We start from the raw sequence: 18339 nt of genomic DNA on the forward strand, positions 1-18339 counted from the left end.
TCTTCCGCTGTAAGAACTGCTGTTTCTTCTCTTGGAGGTAGCTGTAGACCCACTTCTCATCACCAGTGATGATCTTCAACATGGAGGTCGGATCATCCTGACACACAATGTGATGTTTGCTTTCTGCTACGGTTCGCCATTCATGAGGAAATCGCAAATTGCAACCTACCGGTGATCACTAAAACATGTGCAACACGCCCTGCTGTCACATACTAACTCATTACAGTTACTACACCACACACACATTCCCACCACACTCTCAGAACCTTCTGGTCAACCTTTGCACTCATAAAGCACCTGTTTGTGGACTCTGAGAACGGGCACAGAATAGCATCAGAAAGTCTGCAGCAGAGCCATAATTCAATGATCTGACTGTGAGACGACCCTTAACCATCACATTGTTATTGAAAACATACCTCAGAATCTGTGAGTGTGGAGACAATAGGTTCTCATTCACTCTAGGAAGGACAGGTTAATTCAGTTGGTTGTAATCTGCTACCTCACTACTTGATGCCACTAAATCCTACAGACGTTGGTCCTTTAAACAGCATATATCGACCATGTATGACAGATTCATCAATACTAATCATTTGTTTCAAATAATAATTGACATTGCGAGTACATGTGACAGGCAGTGTTTGCTAAAGAAAATCCAACCAAAGTAATCATGTTCTTTTTAATGTTCTCACTGCCTCTGGAATGTATCATAATGTACCACTGGATAATAGTGGAGGGCTTTTCTCCATTGCAGTCAGGTGTCATTGGCATTGTTAGTCATTTTACAAGTGTTGTTAGTCAGTGCTTTTGAAATTTCTATTTGAATTACAATAAACCAAACTTGAGCTGTCACCAGGACCTCTCTGCATAATCAGTCCGTTGGTAGCGCTCTGAATTAACCTCTCGCTATGAGAATGTGTTCTCATCTCTGCTCATATTGGAATGACACAATCAAACATCAGAGGTCACTGTTGTGCTTCAATGGCACTTTTAATAAAACAGACATTTCATCCTCACAACAGCAATGTCTGGACAGAGAGGGCGAGGGGGGGCTGGGTGAGGGTTCCCTCTGCTGATAGGCTGGTTGCTCCTGATAAGTGAAAGGGAATTGGATAAAGAAAATTGAACTGTGCTGTTGAGCACAGCGTGGGGAACATGGACGGCTGTGTGTGTATGTTGCACTGACTCATCTTGGCTGGCATTTGTATCTCCTCCCGTGTCTACTAAACAATAATAATAAAGCAAAGAGAACCCCAACCACAACCGCGCTCACTCCCCTCCCCCTCACATATTTACAGGAAAAATTAATACATTCAGTTAATTCACTAAGTAACAAAGCTAATTAATCTGTGTTTTTAGCAGAAATCACATGGTTTCACATCCAGTTTTCAAACAGACTCGTCTTTCTGTTCCATTCCTATAATCTTTACCCACACAGTCCATCATTAGGTTTTCTATTGATAAACGACTCACACAAAAATCCCCCCACGCACCCCCTTTTAAAGACTGTTAAATCCCACTTATTTATAACTATTTACAGAAGCAGCAGTCTAACATCACAAAAACCCACCCACCCGCCAGTCTCATTCGCCCCACCCCACGTCGACAAAGTCCCCATCCCACCCGATAGAGAAAAAAAATATCATGACACCCGTCTTGCCGCCCCGTTCCATACACTGCCCACATCTTACCCTGTTCTAAAAGAGCATGCCAAGTTTAACAATGAACACAGAAAATGTCTCTATACAGAAAAAACACCCTTAAAAATGTTTTTTTTTCTTCTTCCTCCCACAATGGTGGACATGGACATAAGACAAGATTTCAGTGGCAACAAATAATCGTCTCCATTTTGGGATTTTTTAAGTGCTGACAGGGACTGGGTTTAGTCATAAGAAAGTCCTGTCATGGGGGCTTAAGGGGGCCTTGTTATGGACAGTGGGAGGGCAGTTTTCCAGGGTCTCTGAGGCAACAGTTGGCCATGGGGCAGTTTGGGAAGAAGGTGTTTTGGAGGACAGGGAAGAGGGGTTTTTTAGGGGAGGGGTCAGGTCAAGATAATTTTTTTTGTGTTTATTTATTTTTTTTAGAGTCAGAGGTGGCGGGGACTGGGGTGGCCGTTGTGGTAGAGCTTCTGCTTAATGTGGACCATGTTGCCACTGGAGTCTTCCAGCTGTCTGAGCTGGGCTCGGCGACGGAGGTCTCGAAGGTTGCAGAACTGAGGCAGCCATGACCAGGACGGAGTGTCTGGAGGGAAAAAAATAGAGGCAGATTTTCAAGAATAATTGTTTCAATAACGAATAATTGGCTGTCCATTGCAAGATATCTTAATTAGTTTTATCGAAGCATTATGGAAGAGAAACTCCAGGATGAACCTGTTGATGAAAAAACAAAACCCTCCTTTAACCACAGCTTCTTCCTTACAGAAATCTACTTAAAAACATGCACCATGTCTCTATTTGATACAGTATATAACAGAAGTGAGTATACCTATGTACAATATAATTTAAATGTCAAATGAATCAAAATTGTGTCACCTTAAAATGCTTGCATCATTTATAAGTTCAACAGTAAAGTATTTGCTGGTATATGCACATAAAAAACTAATAGTTTTGATTTACTAAATTAAAAATAAAGGATTTAAGTCAGTAGTTGGTTAGGTTTTCACTTTTTTCCTCTTTAGTAACTCTTGTGTGATTTTTGGCAGCATCTGAGGGCTCATTCTCAATGGGAGGCCTCTACAGCTCTGATCAGTGGTACTACGGCTCCTTCTATATCACCTGATTACTACTGCAAATGTGTTTAGATTGATCTGTACACCATGTCCCAAAAGTTCATTCTCCCCAGAAAAACAAAGCTCAAAGACTGAATATCCAATATAGTCCATTTATTCAACCAGTATTTCCCCCTTTCACTTTGATCACGGCTTTCAGTCTTTCAGGCATGGAATATACGAGGTTCTTGAGTGTGGATGGTTCTATCTTCCCCCACTTCCACATAGCCCTAGAGTTGAGCTGTTTCATGGTGGTCAGTGGTGGACTGATAAAGATGCGACTGTTCAGGATTCTCCAACAGATCTCAATTGGGTTGAGGTCAGGGGGGTTTGGTGGCCATTCCTCCTTATGCAGAAAGCCAGACAGATGCTTAGAACACCATTGCTGAGTCATACGGACAGTGTGAGTAGGGCCAAAATCTTGCATAAATACCAATTCCAAACATTTGTTAAACATTTTCCATTCAGTGACAGGCCCCAATTTTTTCTTCCTGGCCAAAACTGCAAGTAGTACCTTCTCTATAATGTTGTTGGTATAATATTGTGCATTAACAGTGGTACCTTGAGACACAATGTGCAGCTCTGAGAGACCAGAAGTGGACATAGCCCCCCAAACCATACTATGGGCACTAGATTTCATTTGCTCAGAAGATGGTACTTTTTCACGATCATCTGTATAGATACAGTCGTTTTGGCTGTTGGGTTTCAGAAATAAGTAGAGACGGAAATCAGAGAAAATCCAGTTCTTCCAGTCTTTTGGAGTCTGAGTTATGTACTTCTTTGAGAAAATCAGTCTCTGCTCCTTTTGCAGTTTGGTGAGTTCTGGGGTACGTTGCCTCTTGTAAGCTTTCAGTCCCAGTGTTTCTGTTAAATAACGATGCACAGTGCTCTTAGAAACATCTTTTTCAAGATTTTTCAGCCTCTGACTGAATCGTCGGCTCTACTGGTGTCTTTTACGCTTGGCCTTTCTCATCAGATCCTTGGCTCTTGCAGTTAGGCCAGATGGACGTCCTGAGGGAGGCAAGTCTTTGAAGGATCCTCCTTTGTTGTACCTTCGCCACCACTTCTACACCCAGCGGATACTTCTGCCAAGGGCTTGAGCTACCTGCTGACCAGTTTTTCTTGCAAGAGCAATGGCCTGTGCATGGATCTCAAACTCTGTACTAGCTTTTCCACCCTTACTCTTGACCATGGTAACAACGGCTCCAACATTTGGTTGTGAGTGTAATGCATTTTGGTCAAGCAAGAAATTTATCTACTGGGACTTGGCATTTTGACCAGACAAACAATCAAACAGCACCTGATTGACCAGGTGGAACCCATTTTGGTGACAGACAATAAAACATATTGTTCAGTGGGGAGAACAAACTTTTGGGACATGATGTAGTCAGTTACCGATCCTCCTACAGACCTGATCAAAATCTTAAGACCAGTTGAAAAATAGCTAGAATTTACCTTTTGCACATTTGGATCTTAATGAGGTTTTAAGTAGAGCTACAATATGCAGGTCTGTATATCCTTTTCCATTTTTGTGAATTCTCACAATCTGAATTTTCATGACAATTGTTTTTTCCCATGGAGCTCATATGCAAACATACAGAGAGAGACAGTCCATATGTCTAAAACTGATAGAGTTCTGGTGTTCACAGCTGATTATGAGACCACATTTATGCAATTAAGCTGGTTGGAAATCACAGCTGTACTCACTTTGGTTGCAGAGTTTCCACTCTGGGGCCTCTATTTTCAACATAATCTAAAGTAGTTGGTTTTGATTGTTCATAAGAATGAACACTCCACTTGTCAACTTAGAAATAATGCAGGTATTAAGAGGGGACACAACTAGGAATCATTTACATTTTCAGTGATATTGCACAGAGATGTACTCATTTCTGTTGTATACTGTACACTGAAGTATTGAAGGCTTTCAACTTAGATTTTGGAACAGACCCACTCTACAAAATAGGATCTCAAAATGCTGCCTTGATTCCCAATTCATTGAATTACCACAAACTGTTACAAACCACAGTGAACACAGTCAGCTACTTTGCCCAACTGGTAACACAGTATTTAGTTTTACACAGTTTGATACTATGAAAGTTAGATATAGTATGACAGAAAAAGAAAAATATAAAATACTTTTTAAACCCAGCAGGAATCAAACCAGCAGTGTATTTATTTAGTTTATGCTTTATAAAACATGTTCAGGTTAGCAGGTAGTGGAAATCTAACAGTGTCAGAGTGGCAACATATGTTGAGAGGCCAGGATTCCTGTTAAGCATTAAAAAATGCTAAAGTCTGAGCATTCAGGTTAAACAATTTTATCTTGTTTCAGAGAAATGTGTTCAAAAGTGTTAATGTCTATATTTTTACATAAATGTTTCAAATAGCATAAGCATCAAAGCAAAGAAGTCTAGAAAGTGAGCACCTTTGACAATGTTGATAGAGATGTATGTTAAATCAGTGATTTAAAAATCAAATTGGCATCTGAGGTGAACGTTTTCTTTACATCACATCACCACCGGATTTTGTAGCATACTGTGCCACTACAGTCCTGAGTAATGTGCATGTGCACTTTTTATGCTTTTTTTTGGTATTTGCCCTCATTTGACAGTTGACGGGAGATACAGACGGAGAACATGAGGGGAAAGTAAAGGGGATATCATTCAAGCCAGAATCAGACAGAGGAAGTTAAGATAACATGCTGTAGAATGTGACTTGCACAACAATGTCATGGTGACACACAGGCAGAGCACTTTAAACACACAAAAACTTGAACACATGCCAATATTTGAAAGCAGAGCATTTCAGAGGTCAAGTGTCTGCATTAAAGAAAAGGCCTCTGTATCCGTAACACAACACAAAGTATGGTGATACTGACGACACAGTATCGACATATCATTACAATCGTGTCACAATATCGATAGTGACACATTCTGAACTCTCCTACTTAACTCACGCAATTTGTATTGTTAATCAACGTTGTCTCACTTGTGCAGTTGTACAGACATGAGCAGAAATAACTGACTGCAAGCTTTCGAAGACACCAAAGCCGAGTAGCTAGACAACACACTCATGACATCAAGACACACAATAGTGTAAAATCCTTCTTAGCCTGCTTTTTCTGCCTCTAAATCCAGTTAGAGGAGGACAACACATTACCAACTAACAAAATGAAGGAAGGTTTTTTTCATTGCAAATGTGAATGTGAATGAGTCCAAGCACCTCTTTGTTACTCACATTCTCCTGTATATGTATGAATTGAGAGCCAGGCTGACAACATGTTTCAGTACAAAACTGGATATTGGCTATGGAAGTGTCCCTCTCTGATGTGGTGCACTTTTTTCCATATTCATGCTCAGCTCCAGTGGCGAGATGATGAGTCCCATGATGCTTCACATGCTGCTTTTCTACCCTAAACACAACTCTGAGCTTAATGCTGATTTCAGGTGACCAAGGGTAAATTTTCAATATAATTTATCCATTTAACATGCATAATGTTCGAAGACGTACCAGCAATAAAAACAAACAAAAAAAAAACAGAATCAGAATCAGATGCATTAAGGTTTTTGCACTCCATGGTGTGCTGCATAAAAGTGAGTTATGAGCTTCACAAAGACCTCAGAATGTAAAAGCTGATGTTTAATATGTCTTAGCTTCATCACAGTTGATACTTTTAATTCTGGGAAGTAGAGCTGAGCTTTTTACAGTGAAGGCAGAGTGACAGACACGAGATAAAAGATTGGACATTGAAATATTAGACGAGAATAGTAAATGACATCAATCTCTTCAAGTGCACTGCAGCATTGCCCTTGATCCTTCACATGTGCATTTGGGCACATGCCGCTGTGTCCTGGCATTATTTTCCTACAGTCACAAAGATTTTACAGGTAAATGTCCTATGTATCTTTCTGCGTTGGATCAATTAGCTGGCACCATGCTGCACATACAGAATACACAGGCTTTACAACAGCAAGACCAGCCTGCTGTGAAATCGCTGTCTGTCTGGAAACAAAGTGGCATTTCATGAATGTGAGGTACATAATATGACGAAGGGAATGGGGGAACAGACATTCGTGCTTGTCAGGTTATAAAGTGGAGCCGGCGAGGCAGAGCGAGGTCCACAGAGACAGCAAAGGGAGAAAGAAAGGAGGGGAGAGCCCCAGACAGCAAACCCAGTAGCAAATGGCCCTGCCGGAGGATGAGCAAGAGAAGAGGGGGTGGTGGAGCTGGTGGTGGGGAGGAGAGAGTGAGGTGTTGGGTGGAGGGGAGGAGGTGAGGAGGAAGAGAGAGAGCCAGAGTTATTTATAGCTGTGAATGGGTATGCTGTCCACAAGGACTGCTCTGAAGGGTATCCAAAGAAAAAGGGGCAACGAAGACATTTGAATAAAAGGATGGAGATGGAGTCGGGAGGAATGATAATGCAAGGCAGGAAATGGGTGGCAAAGACACAATTGTTATGCTCTTTTAGAGCAGAGGGAAGCGAGGGGCGGAGGAGGTTAAGGCTGATCTTTTTTTTTCATTTTTGAGACTGTTGTTGTGTTATTCTTTCCCAGACACTGGTGTAAGATATTCATGGTAAATCAGCAATAAGAGAAAAAAAAATATGCAGTTGCAGCAGGAAGCATTGTAAAGGAAATGGCCAGGAGTAGATTCAATAAGTGAAGAGTGAGGAGAGAGGGAGGAGTTACAGATGGAATTAGGAGGAGAAAAAAGCAGTGGGAATCAATGTGCATCTCAATGCACTGTGTGCGTGTGTGTGTGTGTGTGTGTGTGTTTCTCACTTGCCATTCCAGCTGCTCGCTCTCATTCTATTTATAGCTCTGGAGGAGAGAGTGTGTGTAAGTGGGGGTGGGGATGTGAGAGCATCTCCATCCTGCCCCCCCCAACACACACACACACACACACACACACACACACACACACACACACACACACACACACACACACACACACACACACACACACACACACACACACACACACACACACACACACACACACACTCACCCATCCCCGCTCTGTCAGCCTCACCTTCACTCCTCGTCTCAGAGAGGCTAAGCAAGTCTGACCGAGCACCAACGTCACGGTGGACACGCACGCTGAGGCGAGGGGCATTCCCTCCCAGTGCAAAAAAAGAAACCTTTACACTCCCCTCTCTCTATAAGAGCTGCAATTTATGTGGACGCTTCACTCTCTTTGGGTGTTTTTTTGTGATGATGTATTCTATGCTGTTGTGCTAATGTACTGGAGAAAAACATTGTCTCTCTGCTGCAAAACCCTCCACACTTCAGTGCAAAGCAGCAGCCTGCAAACATCAAAGGTTCAACAGTGCAAGCACTTTGTTTTTATAGCAGCAGCTAAAACACAGAAAAAATTCAAATACCGCACGACATCTTCGACCCTAAAACCCATGTCAGTGCACTTTAGAATGACATCTAAGTATTAGCTGTCATTCTTTGATTGTTGCTCGACACTTTCCCCATCCTGCCTGAAGGGCTTTTCCACGGCAGTCCCAGTATCCAGGTCACACATCACCCACTTTATCCTTAAAAATGAAGATCCAGGCCACCTCCACATCACAGGCCTGCCTCGACACCGAGTACAGCACAGCAAAGAGACCACAGAATATTCCTGTTCCTGTTTTTAAAGGCTTTGTTTCCATATTCGGCACTTCTAACTTGAGCTAAATTGTGTCAGAGGAATGCTAAAAGTTCATTTGTGTTAGGATTTGATCCTCGTAGGGTGGGAAAACCCTGAGAAAGCACCATGACCGTGAGAAACTAAAACACTGTAATCCGGGATGCTAAGACTCAGCTCATCAGTGAGCATCTTCTCAGTGCACACAGAAGAATCATCTGTGTTGTCAGTGGGCGATGTGTCTTCTGCAGAATGCCGAGCTATGAGGGATTTCATGCTGTCTCGTCATGATTTCACCAGTGTGTCACTGAAAGCCTTTTATTTATTTCTTTGTGTCGGTTATGCAGTGTTGTGAACTATACACCACATGTTCTGTCTCATTAAATCTGCCGCATTCCTATTCTTTTCCAAAAGCAACATGCATCTTTCATCTGTCAGGAGGAGATGGTAAGAGAAATGAAGCATATTTCAGAGAGTGTGCTGATAGAAGGCAGGAAATTAAGAGGCAACTATCACAGTCAGTTGGAGTTAAACACACAGTATGTGGGAATGTAGCATTCACTACAGCACAGCAGATGGTGGGAGTGATGTCATATCTCAGTCTCTGATATTCAAGCCTAGTTTGAACCAATCTTAGTAACTGCTATTTGTGTATTCGTATATGTGTATTTTATGGTATTACATGGGGGCTGCACAGTCGCTTGGTGGATAACACTTTCTTTTGCCTTGCAGCTAAAAGATCCCAGGTTCTTGTCCCCACCTTCCTGGGATCTTTCTGCATGGAGTTTGCATGTTCTCTCTGTGCATGCGTGGGTTTTCCCCGGGTTCTCCGGCTTCCTCCCACAGTCCAAAAACATGCTGAGGTTAATTGGTGATTCTAAATTGTCCGTAGGTGTGAATGTGAGTGTAATTGTTTGTATATGTAGCCCTGTGATAGACTGGTGACCTGTCCAGGGTGTCCCCTGCCTTCACCATAAGTCAGCTGGAATAGACTCCAGCCCCCTGAGACCCTAATGAGGACTAAGTGGCGTATAGATGATAGATGGTTGGATGGTATTACATGGTTTTGGCTCTGTTCTAAATGGGCTGTTTCAGTGTCTGCAGCCTAAAATACAGCTGACCTGCTTCTGTCCACAGCCCTTTCAGGAAGAAAACTCTCTTTGCATCTGTGATTGACAGCACGAAGCACAACACTTGACCACACAGCAGCTTCTATCTTTGTCTCTGAACAATCATTAAGTGACGTTTACACTGAAACATTGTTGTTGCAGAGCAGTAATTTGAAAATGCCTCAGAAGTGACTATTGGCTGATATGTAGCTTTAATGGGCTACATCTCAGTCACTGTTTCATACTTGTTCCATTGTAGAGGACAGAAATAGAAAAATAACTAAATGAGAACAGCTATATTTCTATATTGACAGCATTAAAATACAGCATGCACGAGCACAGAGAGCAGAAGAGAAGTAAACAATCCATGGAGACCCTGTGTTCACTCTTGCAGCCTAAAATGTTGCTAACTGAATACAACTGAGACATTTCACAGTTAACAGAAGCAGCTCTAGAAAGTAAAGTAAATCTGGTGGACTGAGATGTAGCTGCTCATCTTAAATGTCTCACCTGGAAGCAGTGGGCTGAGAGAGGGCAGGAATATGCAGATTTGAAGGTGGATGCCTATTGTTCCATCAGTTCCTACATAGACACTCAATGGAATTCTGACAGTTTTGTAAAGACGGAGGGCATCTAGTCGTTCAAGGGACTAGTAGAACAGCAGCAGTAAGCATCTTCATATTCTCACAGCTTTTATTTTACACATCAAAGTTTTAAAGGCATACTAAACACAACTAAAACTGATTTTTACCATATGGGAACTATAAAACAAAAACAGCTTGGCTTGATTTTCTCATCAGAAAGCTAATTATCAGCTGCACATTTATTTATATTACCTTCAGTGTGATGCGAATTGGCAAGTACTTTTATTCTTGTGTTTTTCCTTTTGCTGTTGATGATCCCTTCCAGTAAATCTTGCAAACATCCAGAGAGCGCACATGTAACTGTCCAGAGAAATTAAACCAGAACCCTCCTGCTGTGATGTGACAGTGCTAAACTTTGAAACTGAGGTAAAACTGTAGACATTACTGTCACATACAGCTACTCAGACAAAAGTAATACTGTTAACTGAGTAAACAGCACTGCACCTGAGGTAAACACAGTTCAACTATTTGACTCAGTTGTGTACAGACTGCCTCCCTGGACATGTTACACCTTTATCATTGAGTGTCCAACAAAACCTGGCTGCCATATTGCTAGTTCATGCTGGTATGGTGTGGTTTTGCCTTCATATCTAATACACATGTCTAATGACAAATGCCAACCATAAAAGACATTACATGTACCAATAGAATATAAAATAATACCGGCAAATATAATATTTCACATGGCCTGTCTTGGCTGAATTCATGTGGAAAAAGTACAGCCTTTGGAAAACTTCATTTAATTGATAGATATTGATTCAGCATCAAGCCAGCCACCTCATATGCCGCCTGCCCTCCATTTAAAAAGGTCTCCTGACCTTGCCACTGCGTAATAAGCGTCACGGCCAAATGGAGCGCAGCCATTCTTTTTGAGCCCAGTGACCTCACATAAATCTTAGCAAAGCTCCACCCACCTTCAACCTGAGAAGACCCATAATCAGCAGAAATACATGGAAACATCTGCGTTGGTGGGCAAACTGTTCAAACCTCGATGAAGAATATCATTTTAGCTTTTTGTCGGTTTTGTTTCTCCAGTGGATATGTTGACATTTCACAGCAGCAAAAGCACAGGTGTAAATATTCTAAATAAAGATGGATGAATTCATTCTTGCTGCTTTGGTTCTTGGGTCCTGGTGCATGTCGGTTCACCGTCATACTCTTAGAGGGACATCTAAATAGACCAGAGTCATAGCTCGTACTATCATCTCTGCTTTCCCTGCTATGACAAGTCAGTTGTGATAATAGCAGAAGACTCTTTCTGATCGGAGGAAGGGCCCAAAATCAATGTCGGCTGTCAGTGCGAAAGGGTCAACACACCATAAAGGGAACTACCTAACAGTACAGGAATACTACATGATCAAACATCCTTTTCCACAGTGTAAGCTCATCCGTTCCAACCCCAAAGTGTTTGAAATAGCATCCCCATCTTCCAAGCACGATATCCTGATTTTCCTAACTGGAATTCTGAATATATGGCTGCTTTTATTCCTTTGGGAATCAAGAGAAAGAAAGACCTGACTGGCTCTACAGGTAGCCAAAAAAGGCACCACAACTAGTCAATGTTCATGCCCGTCCTACATTTCTGCCTTCCGATTGGTTCCCTTGTTTCGACCGGCTGTATCCTCCTCTACCTCCTCTTCTTCCTCCCCGTGATTCTCTTCTTCATTGTTGTTCATGCCATTTCTGTGATCCCCCTCATTTCTTGGTCCTTCCTAGTGTTTTACTTCATCCTGTTCTATTTTTCTTCTTTTCAAGAAAATAAATTCCACTGTCATGAACATCATGATGGAGGCCTATATAGACTATATACAAAGATGGACATCATGACAGCTCCCAAAAAATGGAGCCAAAGTACCCAGTAGTGATCTGTGCAGCCATTGTGCGCTGGTGTCGTCAGCTGAACCAGAGTCTGTGCAGTTGTGACAGTGAATGGGTTATATAGTGTTTGATTTTTTTTTTTTTTTTTTTGCTTAGGAGGGCTCCTAACTGAGTGAAATGATCTGGAAGTATCTCAGTAGCAGCCATGATAAGAGCTGGTGGAATTCTCTAAACGCTATGAAAAAGCTTCAGTGCCTGATTTCTTACCTACTTTAGCACGGAATGCACTGAAACATCCTTTATGAAAGGAAAAGAGTTGATGTTGTTCACTGAAACATTCCAAGCAATGTACAATCTATTGCAGATCCATGTCAACAACATCTACTGCGGCATGATTACCTAGCCTAGGGAAAGTGCAAATGATTCCCTTAGCAGTACGGTTGTCTTTTCCTATGTCATCATAAATTCACCTTCACATCTCTCCTTGACCCTATGACATTTTCCATCTAGGTCAAGAAAAAGTATTTAGGAGAAGATATAAGATACAATTTATTTCATTATTTCACCACAACCTTCACAACCCAGTAACTACTTTGCAAACCCTCGTTGTAAATAATCTCATCAAAATGGCATTTCTGAAATATTTTGGCTTCACTTTTGTACAATGGGATAAAGTGCTGATGTGTTTTCATCTTTACATACAGTCTATGCTTTGGAGCTACAGCAGTAAGTGACTAACTGTGTTTAAAGCTCAAAAATACAAGCTGGCATCAGTGATGTAGTGCAAGATGCAAGACATTTACCTCACACCTGATAAAACTGTCTTTAATGGTACCACTCTTTTGTAGAGTTCCCCATTATTCTGTCCTGGGTCCCAGATTATTCTCTACTTACGCTACCATTGAAAAGTTTGGGGTCACTTAGAAATGTCCTTATTTTCAAGAGAAAATGTTTTTTTTTTTCCAATGAAGATAACATTAAATTAACCAGAAATCCAGTCTAGACATTGTTTATGTGGCGAATGACTATTCTAGCTGGAAACAGCTGATTTTTAATGGAATATCTCCATAGGGGTACAGAGGAACATTTCCAGCAACCATCACTTGTGTGTGTGATTGTTTGACCTGTTTTAAGTTACTGTATTGTTTTAAGTTATTCTCTTGTTTTTCACTGTGAAGCACTTTGGTTATCCTTTGGGCTGTTGTAAAGAGCTATAGAAATCAATTTTGATCACTCCTGTGTTCTAATGCTACATTGTGTTAGCTAATGGTGTTGAAAGGCTAATTGATGATTAGAAAACCCTTGTGCAGTTATATTAGCACATGAATAAAAGTGTGAGTTTTCATGGAAAACATGAAATTGTCTGGGTGACCCAAACTTTTGAACGGTGGTGTATAAGTTATCCCTGAGTTATATCATCTACAGATTCCACTGTTATGCAGCCAATACACAACTGTAAAGCTCAGTTTAGCCATACGTTACAGATATATCCTGCATTATGTCATGTCTCTCTCAAAATACAAGCTAGATCACAAGTAGCAGGATACAAAAAGTCTTACGTAACAAAGCCAAAGTCTCTGGCCTCTCATTTGATGCTGAAGTGGGGGAATAATATTTTATTTAACTGGTGTAAGTCACAAAGATGAGTTTGTTTTTTGCTTTTCCTGAGAAGGTCATGATCTTTGGGACTTGATTGTAGTGTTGCACTTGCAGGGGACATATTGACAGTTAATTCAGAACACTGCTCCTGGATTACTCATGCTCTCCAAGAGAAGTGACCACATTAGCTAAATCCTTGTCTCTCTTCACAGCCCACCGGTCAATTGTTGAACTGATTTTAGGGTTTAAAGTGAGCTTATATGTGTGATTGGTTAACCCCACGTGAGTCTGATTGCTCCTTCAGATCCTCTTTTAGAGCTTCGTAAGTGATTCCCGAGTCTTTCTCATTACCATGAGGAATCTGTGGGACCTTCAGCAGTCAAAGTCTATGAATCTCTAGTAGCAACATTTTTGTCCTTTCAAATGTTTCCCCAAAACTAACTGTCTTCTTCAGCTGTCTTCACAAATGTAAAAATGTGCTGTTTTTACATGTATTTATTTCAACCATTGTTATGTGTTTAAACAAAAAGAAATTTAGATTTGGACTGCGGGTTGGAGGAAACAAGCACAGTGAAGGTGTTACTTTGTCAGAATTTTTAAAGACCAAATCATTAATGGATTGATAGAGAAAATAGCAAATTAATAGATAAATAAATAATCATTAGTTGTAGTTTGATAGCAGTTCACAACGAGCTCCACGTAAACCAAATTAAGCTGTAAAATCCTAAAATACTGCAAGTACATAACTCTGATTATACTTAGACAGTTTAACTTGGGTAACATTTTAAATGCAAGGCTTCTATTTATAAAAGTGAACTTTTACAATGTGATTTTATCACTTCTACTTCAGTAAAGCATCTAAATACTGTGTCCACCATTGACAGAAAACACATATATATTCTGTTATACTTGGCTTGAACCATAAATGTTTGATATCTAATCCAAACATGCTGAGAAGGTGACTTTTTGTTTGACATCAGCTGTCACAAGGACATCAAGTGTCCTGTTTGGTTGGATGCTAATACTGAATGACCTACCAGAGCACAGCATTTTAGTGCAACGATTACACTAATGTATGCCATCAAATATTAATTTAAGAACGATATACTGAAGTAAGTTCTGTTATGTGAGCTGGCACTTTGTAAAAGACCAAATTTATCATCATGTTTTCTACTCTAAAAATAACATTTCTATATGATCACACTTCAATTTTGTAGAGTGTCTATTCTTGCAGTTCGCATTAAAATGTGATTTTATGTTGTTGTATTAATTAATATCCTGATAAATAATGGGTTGAAATGATTAAAAACATAATAATTACACTTAATGATGTTGCCATTACATAAACATATGACTACTGCTGCTCCCTGCAAACAAATTATGAGGTTTATTAGTGGAACAAAATTTGAGGTATTTAGAGTCCTAAAAAGAAGGCAGCCATTTAAATTTAGTTTCACCTCAAATGATGTGTCTGATATGCCTACGTCTGAATCATCATACAGTTGGAAGGTTTCGCTGCGATTTCCCAGGAGGTCACAGTAAACTGAGAAAAAAATCAGTGAGCAGAGCCAAATAACGGGCTAAGCAATGAGGGAGGTCATTTTCCAGAACTCCACCAACTGCTGGGTTAACCTGGCAAGCATTTAGAGGTGCATAGTGGTGAACTACACATACAGATATTTCTGCAATCAAGCACTTTGCTAATAGCGTTTTCCACAGCAACTCTTGCTTTTAACTAAATAGGCTTTATTTCAACTGCATGTTAAAATATTATTAATCAGGTTGTTGTTTTTTCCCTGTCATTTACAAGTGCAGTCACACTATAGTTAGTACGTCCTGTAACATGAGAAGATTTATATGATCCTATCCTGCCTGAGGAGATAAGGCTTACAGAGTCAGTAACTTCTTTGAAATCACTTCTGAAAAGCTACTTGTATAAACATGCTTTTTTGTGAAGTTTACTTTTAGCTTTATTTAGTTTTAGTGTTCTATTCTGCATTATGTCCTGTTTATTTCAGATGCTCTCTCTTGCTTTATTTTTACTTTAATGTCTCTGGTTCTTTGGTGTGATGTCATCTTTAATTTTTTAATTCTGTTTTTTTTTTATTTCAACCCTCAATCTTATTCTTTAAATTTCAAACTACCTAGTTCCCGTGTTTGATATAAGTGCTAATCAAATTATTAATTTCCTTTTTACTATTTATTTGAACTGACTACTCTGCCTTGTCTCCTTGTGTCTTGCTTGATTGTCTGTGTTGCACGTTCTGACTGTCAAAGCACCTTGTGAGCGCTGTTCTTAACCCTTTATGGGGCAGGTGATGATATTTGGCAACTTCCACACACATTAAATATCTGCCTCTCAGTGAGGTCGAGAAGCATGTGGTTTTCACCCAGCCAATCTTTGAAGATCACCCAACATTACAGAACACGACATCGTGCCATTTGACCAATCAGCAGAGGCCTGGAACGTATCAAACTTTCTCTTTTCACCAAAGTTGGAAAAAGACAGACTTGCGGCTCGGTCCTCTTTCATATTTTCAGTTGAAACGTCAAAACTAACCATGTTTAGTTGATGAAACTCACATTTTACAGTTGAGTAGTTGAGCTAAGTGATGACATATACATTCATTGGAATGTTTTTTTTTTTTTTTTATCACTAATGGGTAAGGAACCATAGATGGTAACTTCGTTGATGTTGAATTTCAACATGAAAGTCAAAATTTTGAAAAATGTCACAAAAGTAAAAAAGTCTTCTATCCTCTAATAACACCCTAGGGTTGAAATTTTGAATTTCAAAGTATCTCAATGACTGCCCTTTAAAGGGTTAAGGGTTCTATATAAATAAAGCTATTATTATTATTATTATTATTATTATTATTATTATTATCATTATTATTATTATTATTATTATTATTATTATTATTATTATTATTATTATTATTATTATTATTATTATTATTATTATTATTATGAGTAGTAGTAGTAGTAGTTGTTGTAGCAGTATTTATATCAGTATTTGTATTAGTATTATTATTATTGTATTTATGAGCTTGATTTGATATGTATCTGCAGCAGATAAACAGGACACCATCTCCAGCTTACCATAGTAGCGGCTCGCCCTCCAGGCCCTGATGGCACAGTGTAGGACTCCGTCCAGCCACAGCAGCAGCCAGCTGATGCAGAAGCCCAGCAGCAGCCCCAGCATCAAGTCCATCTCCTGCTTGGTCACACTGTCACTCACAAAGTAGTTCTCTGAAGAGTCCACCAAGGAATGGTCCCCATCGTATGGGATCACATAGTGGACATGATGCCTAAGGTGAGGACAGATGGAGAAGGTGATGGAAGTATTAGACACACCATATGCATGTATGTATTTTACACAGCCCTTTTAATTCAGAGGATGTCAGGAGATTCCTAAATTAGAATAAAATTGCAATTGCACGAATCCACCCTTTGCTGGAAGCTCCTGAAGCCCTCTTAGGGACCTGTGGGTGTCAGCACTTAAGGCAGAAAAGTTCATGGTTGAGTTGTAATTCTAAATTTGCAGAAACATCTCAGTGCCTGAAAAGAGAATATGCAATACTTTTCTTTATTCAGCCCTCAGTGACTACTGCTGAGGTGCCTCTTAGAGGTGCCATTTCCCCCCATATCCAACCTGCTAAAAATCTTTCATCATAAATAATCAGAAACATATTATCTAAAATGTACTAAATGTGCAGTCAAGGTTCTTGAATTATCTTATAACTAGCAGCTATTCTCTCAATGTGGGCTTCATGTTTTTCATATTATTTCATGAAAATGAAATTGTATTTTCAATCCAAACAGGTTGTCACTAGAAAGTGGCTCTAATTTGGTCCGAGTAAGACAAACATTAAAGGACTCAATATGAAGCTGGTTTTAATTGTTTTTCCACAAATTCACAGTGTGTGGAATTGCTACTAACCAGGTGTTCACATCTCACAGGAGATAAAGAAGCACTGGGGAAAATATAGAGTTTTAACACTGTGAAGATACAGGTTTAAAGACAGCTGATGTTTCTAGTGGGTCACTGAATATATCCCTGTTATAGGTAAGGGACAGCATGACCCACAGACAGCTCTGCACATCAACTACTTATCAGCTGTTGTCCAGAAACATTCACTTTGCCTCATTGTCCAGCATTGACTCTTCTCCATTGTAAAACAGGCATGAAAGCTCTACTGCACTAGCATTACCTGCCCTCCTGGGAGGAGATGGAAGCTTTTGTCAATCTAAAAACAGAGTCAGGTGTCTGACAAACACCTTAAGGGAACACAGCGGGAGCTGAGAAATTTAACTGCTGGACATGAGTAAAGATGCACTGGCACACTTTGAGATGTTACTGTGATAACAGGTTTGAAATGATGGAAGTTTTTGAAGACATCCGATAAAGCAGCACTAAAAATGAATGGGCAAAACTAAAGCAACAGAGACCTGCATTTCCCATGCTCCAAAACCAATGTATTCCGCTTTCTGCAAGTTTGAGATATTTACAGGCTGGGTGGTGGATGTAAAGCTGCAGAATTACACCTTTAAATTACTTACAGCCAAGTTTTAATATCCTGAGCCTAAGTTTTACAAGAAAAATTCTGTGATGTGCTGAAAGTAAAGTGTAAGATAAATTCCTGTTTTCAGATTGTTTTCCATAAATTGAGGAAGAAGGAAGTCTCATGAGCAGCTATAGACAAAGGAGTGAATTCCACCTCCAGAAATTTAACTTCATTAATAGATAATCCACCCATGTGGTGTG

At 40.1% G+C, this 18339-nt stretch overlaps 1 protein-coding gene across 2 annotated transcripts in view; it reads right to left on the reverse strand.

Annotated features, from left to right (window-relative positions):
• Positions 1 to 962: 962 nt before the first annotated feature.
• tmem240a (transmembrane protein 240a) overlaps positions 963 to 18339 on the reverse strand; it is a 26191-nt gene continuing 8814 nt past the window's right edge. For both annotated transcript variants that reach the window (XM_035945584.2, XM_023264556.3), the window contains 2 exons: positions 16674 to 16882; positions 963 to 2238 (listed from right to left, as the gene is read on the reverse strand). In XM_035945584.2, the coding sequence (XP_035801477.1) occupies positions 2084 to 2238; positions 16674 to 16882 (364 nt within the window). In that variant the 3' untranslated portion in view covers positions 963 to 2083. The remainder of the gene's footprint in view (positions 2239 to 16673; positions 16883 to 18339) is intronic.

The sequence above is a fragment of the Amphiprion ocellaris genome, chromosome 8 (assembly GCF_022539595.1).
Source record: "Amphiprion ocellaris isolate individual 3 ecotype Okinawa chromosome 8, ASM2253959v1, whole genome shotgun sequence".
NCBI lineage: Eukaryota > Metazoa > Chordata > Actinopteri > Pomacentridae > Amphiprion > Amphiprion ocellaris.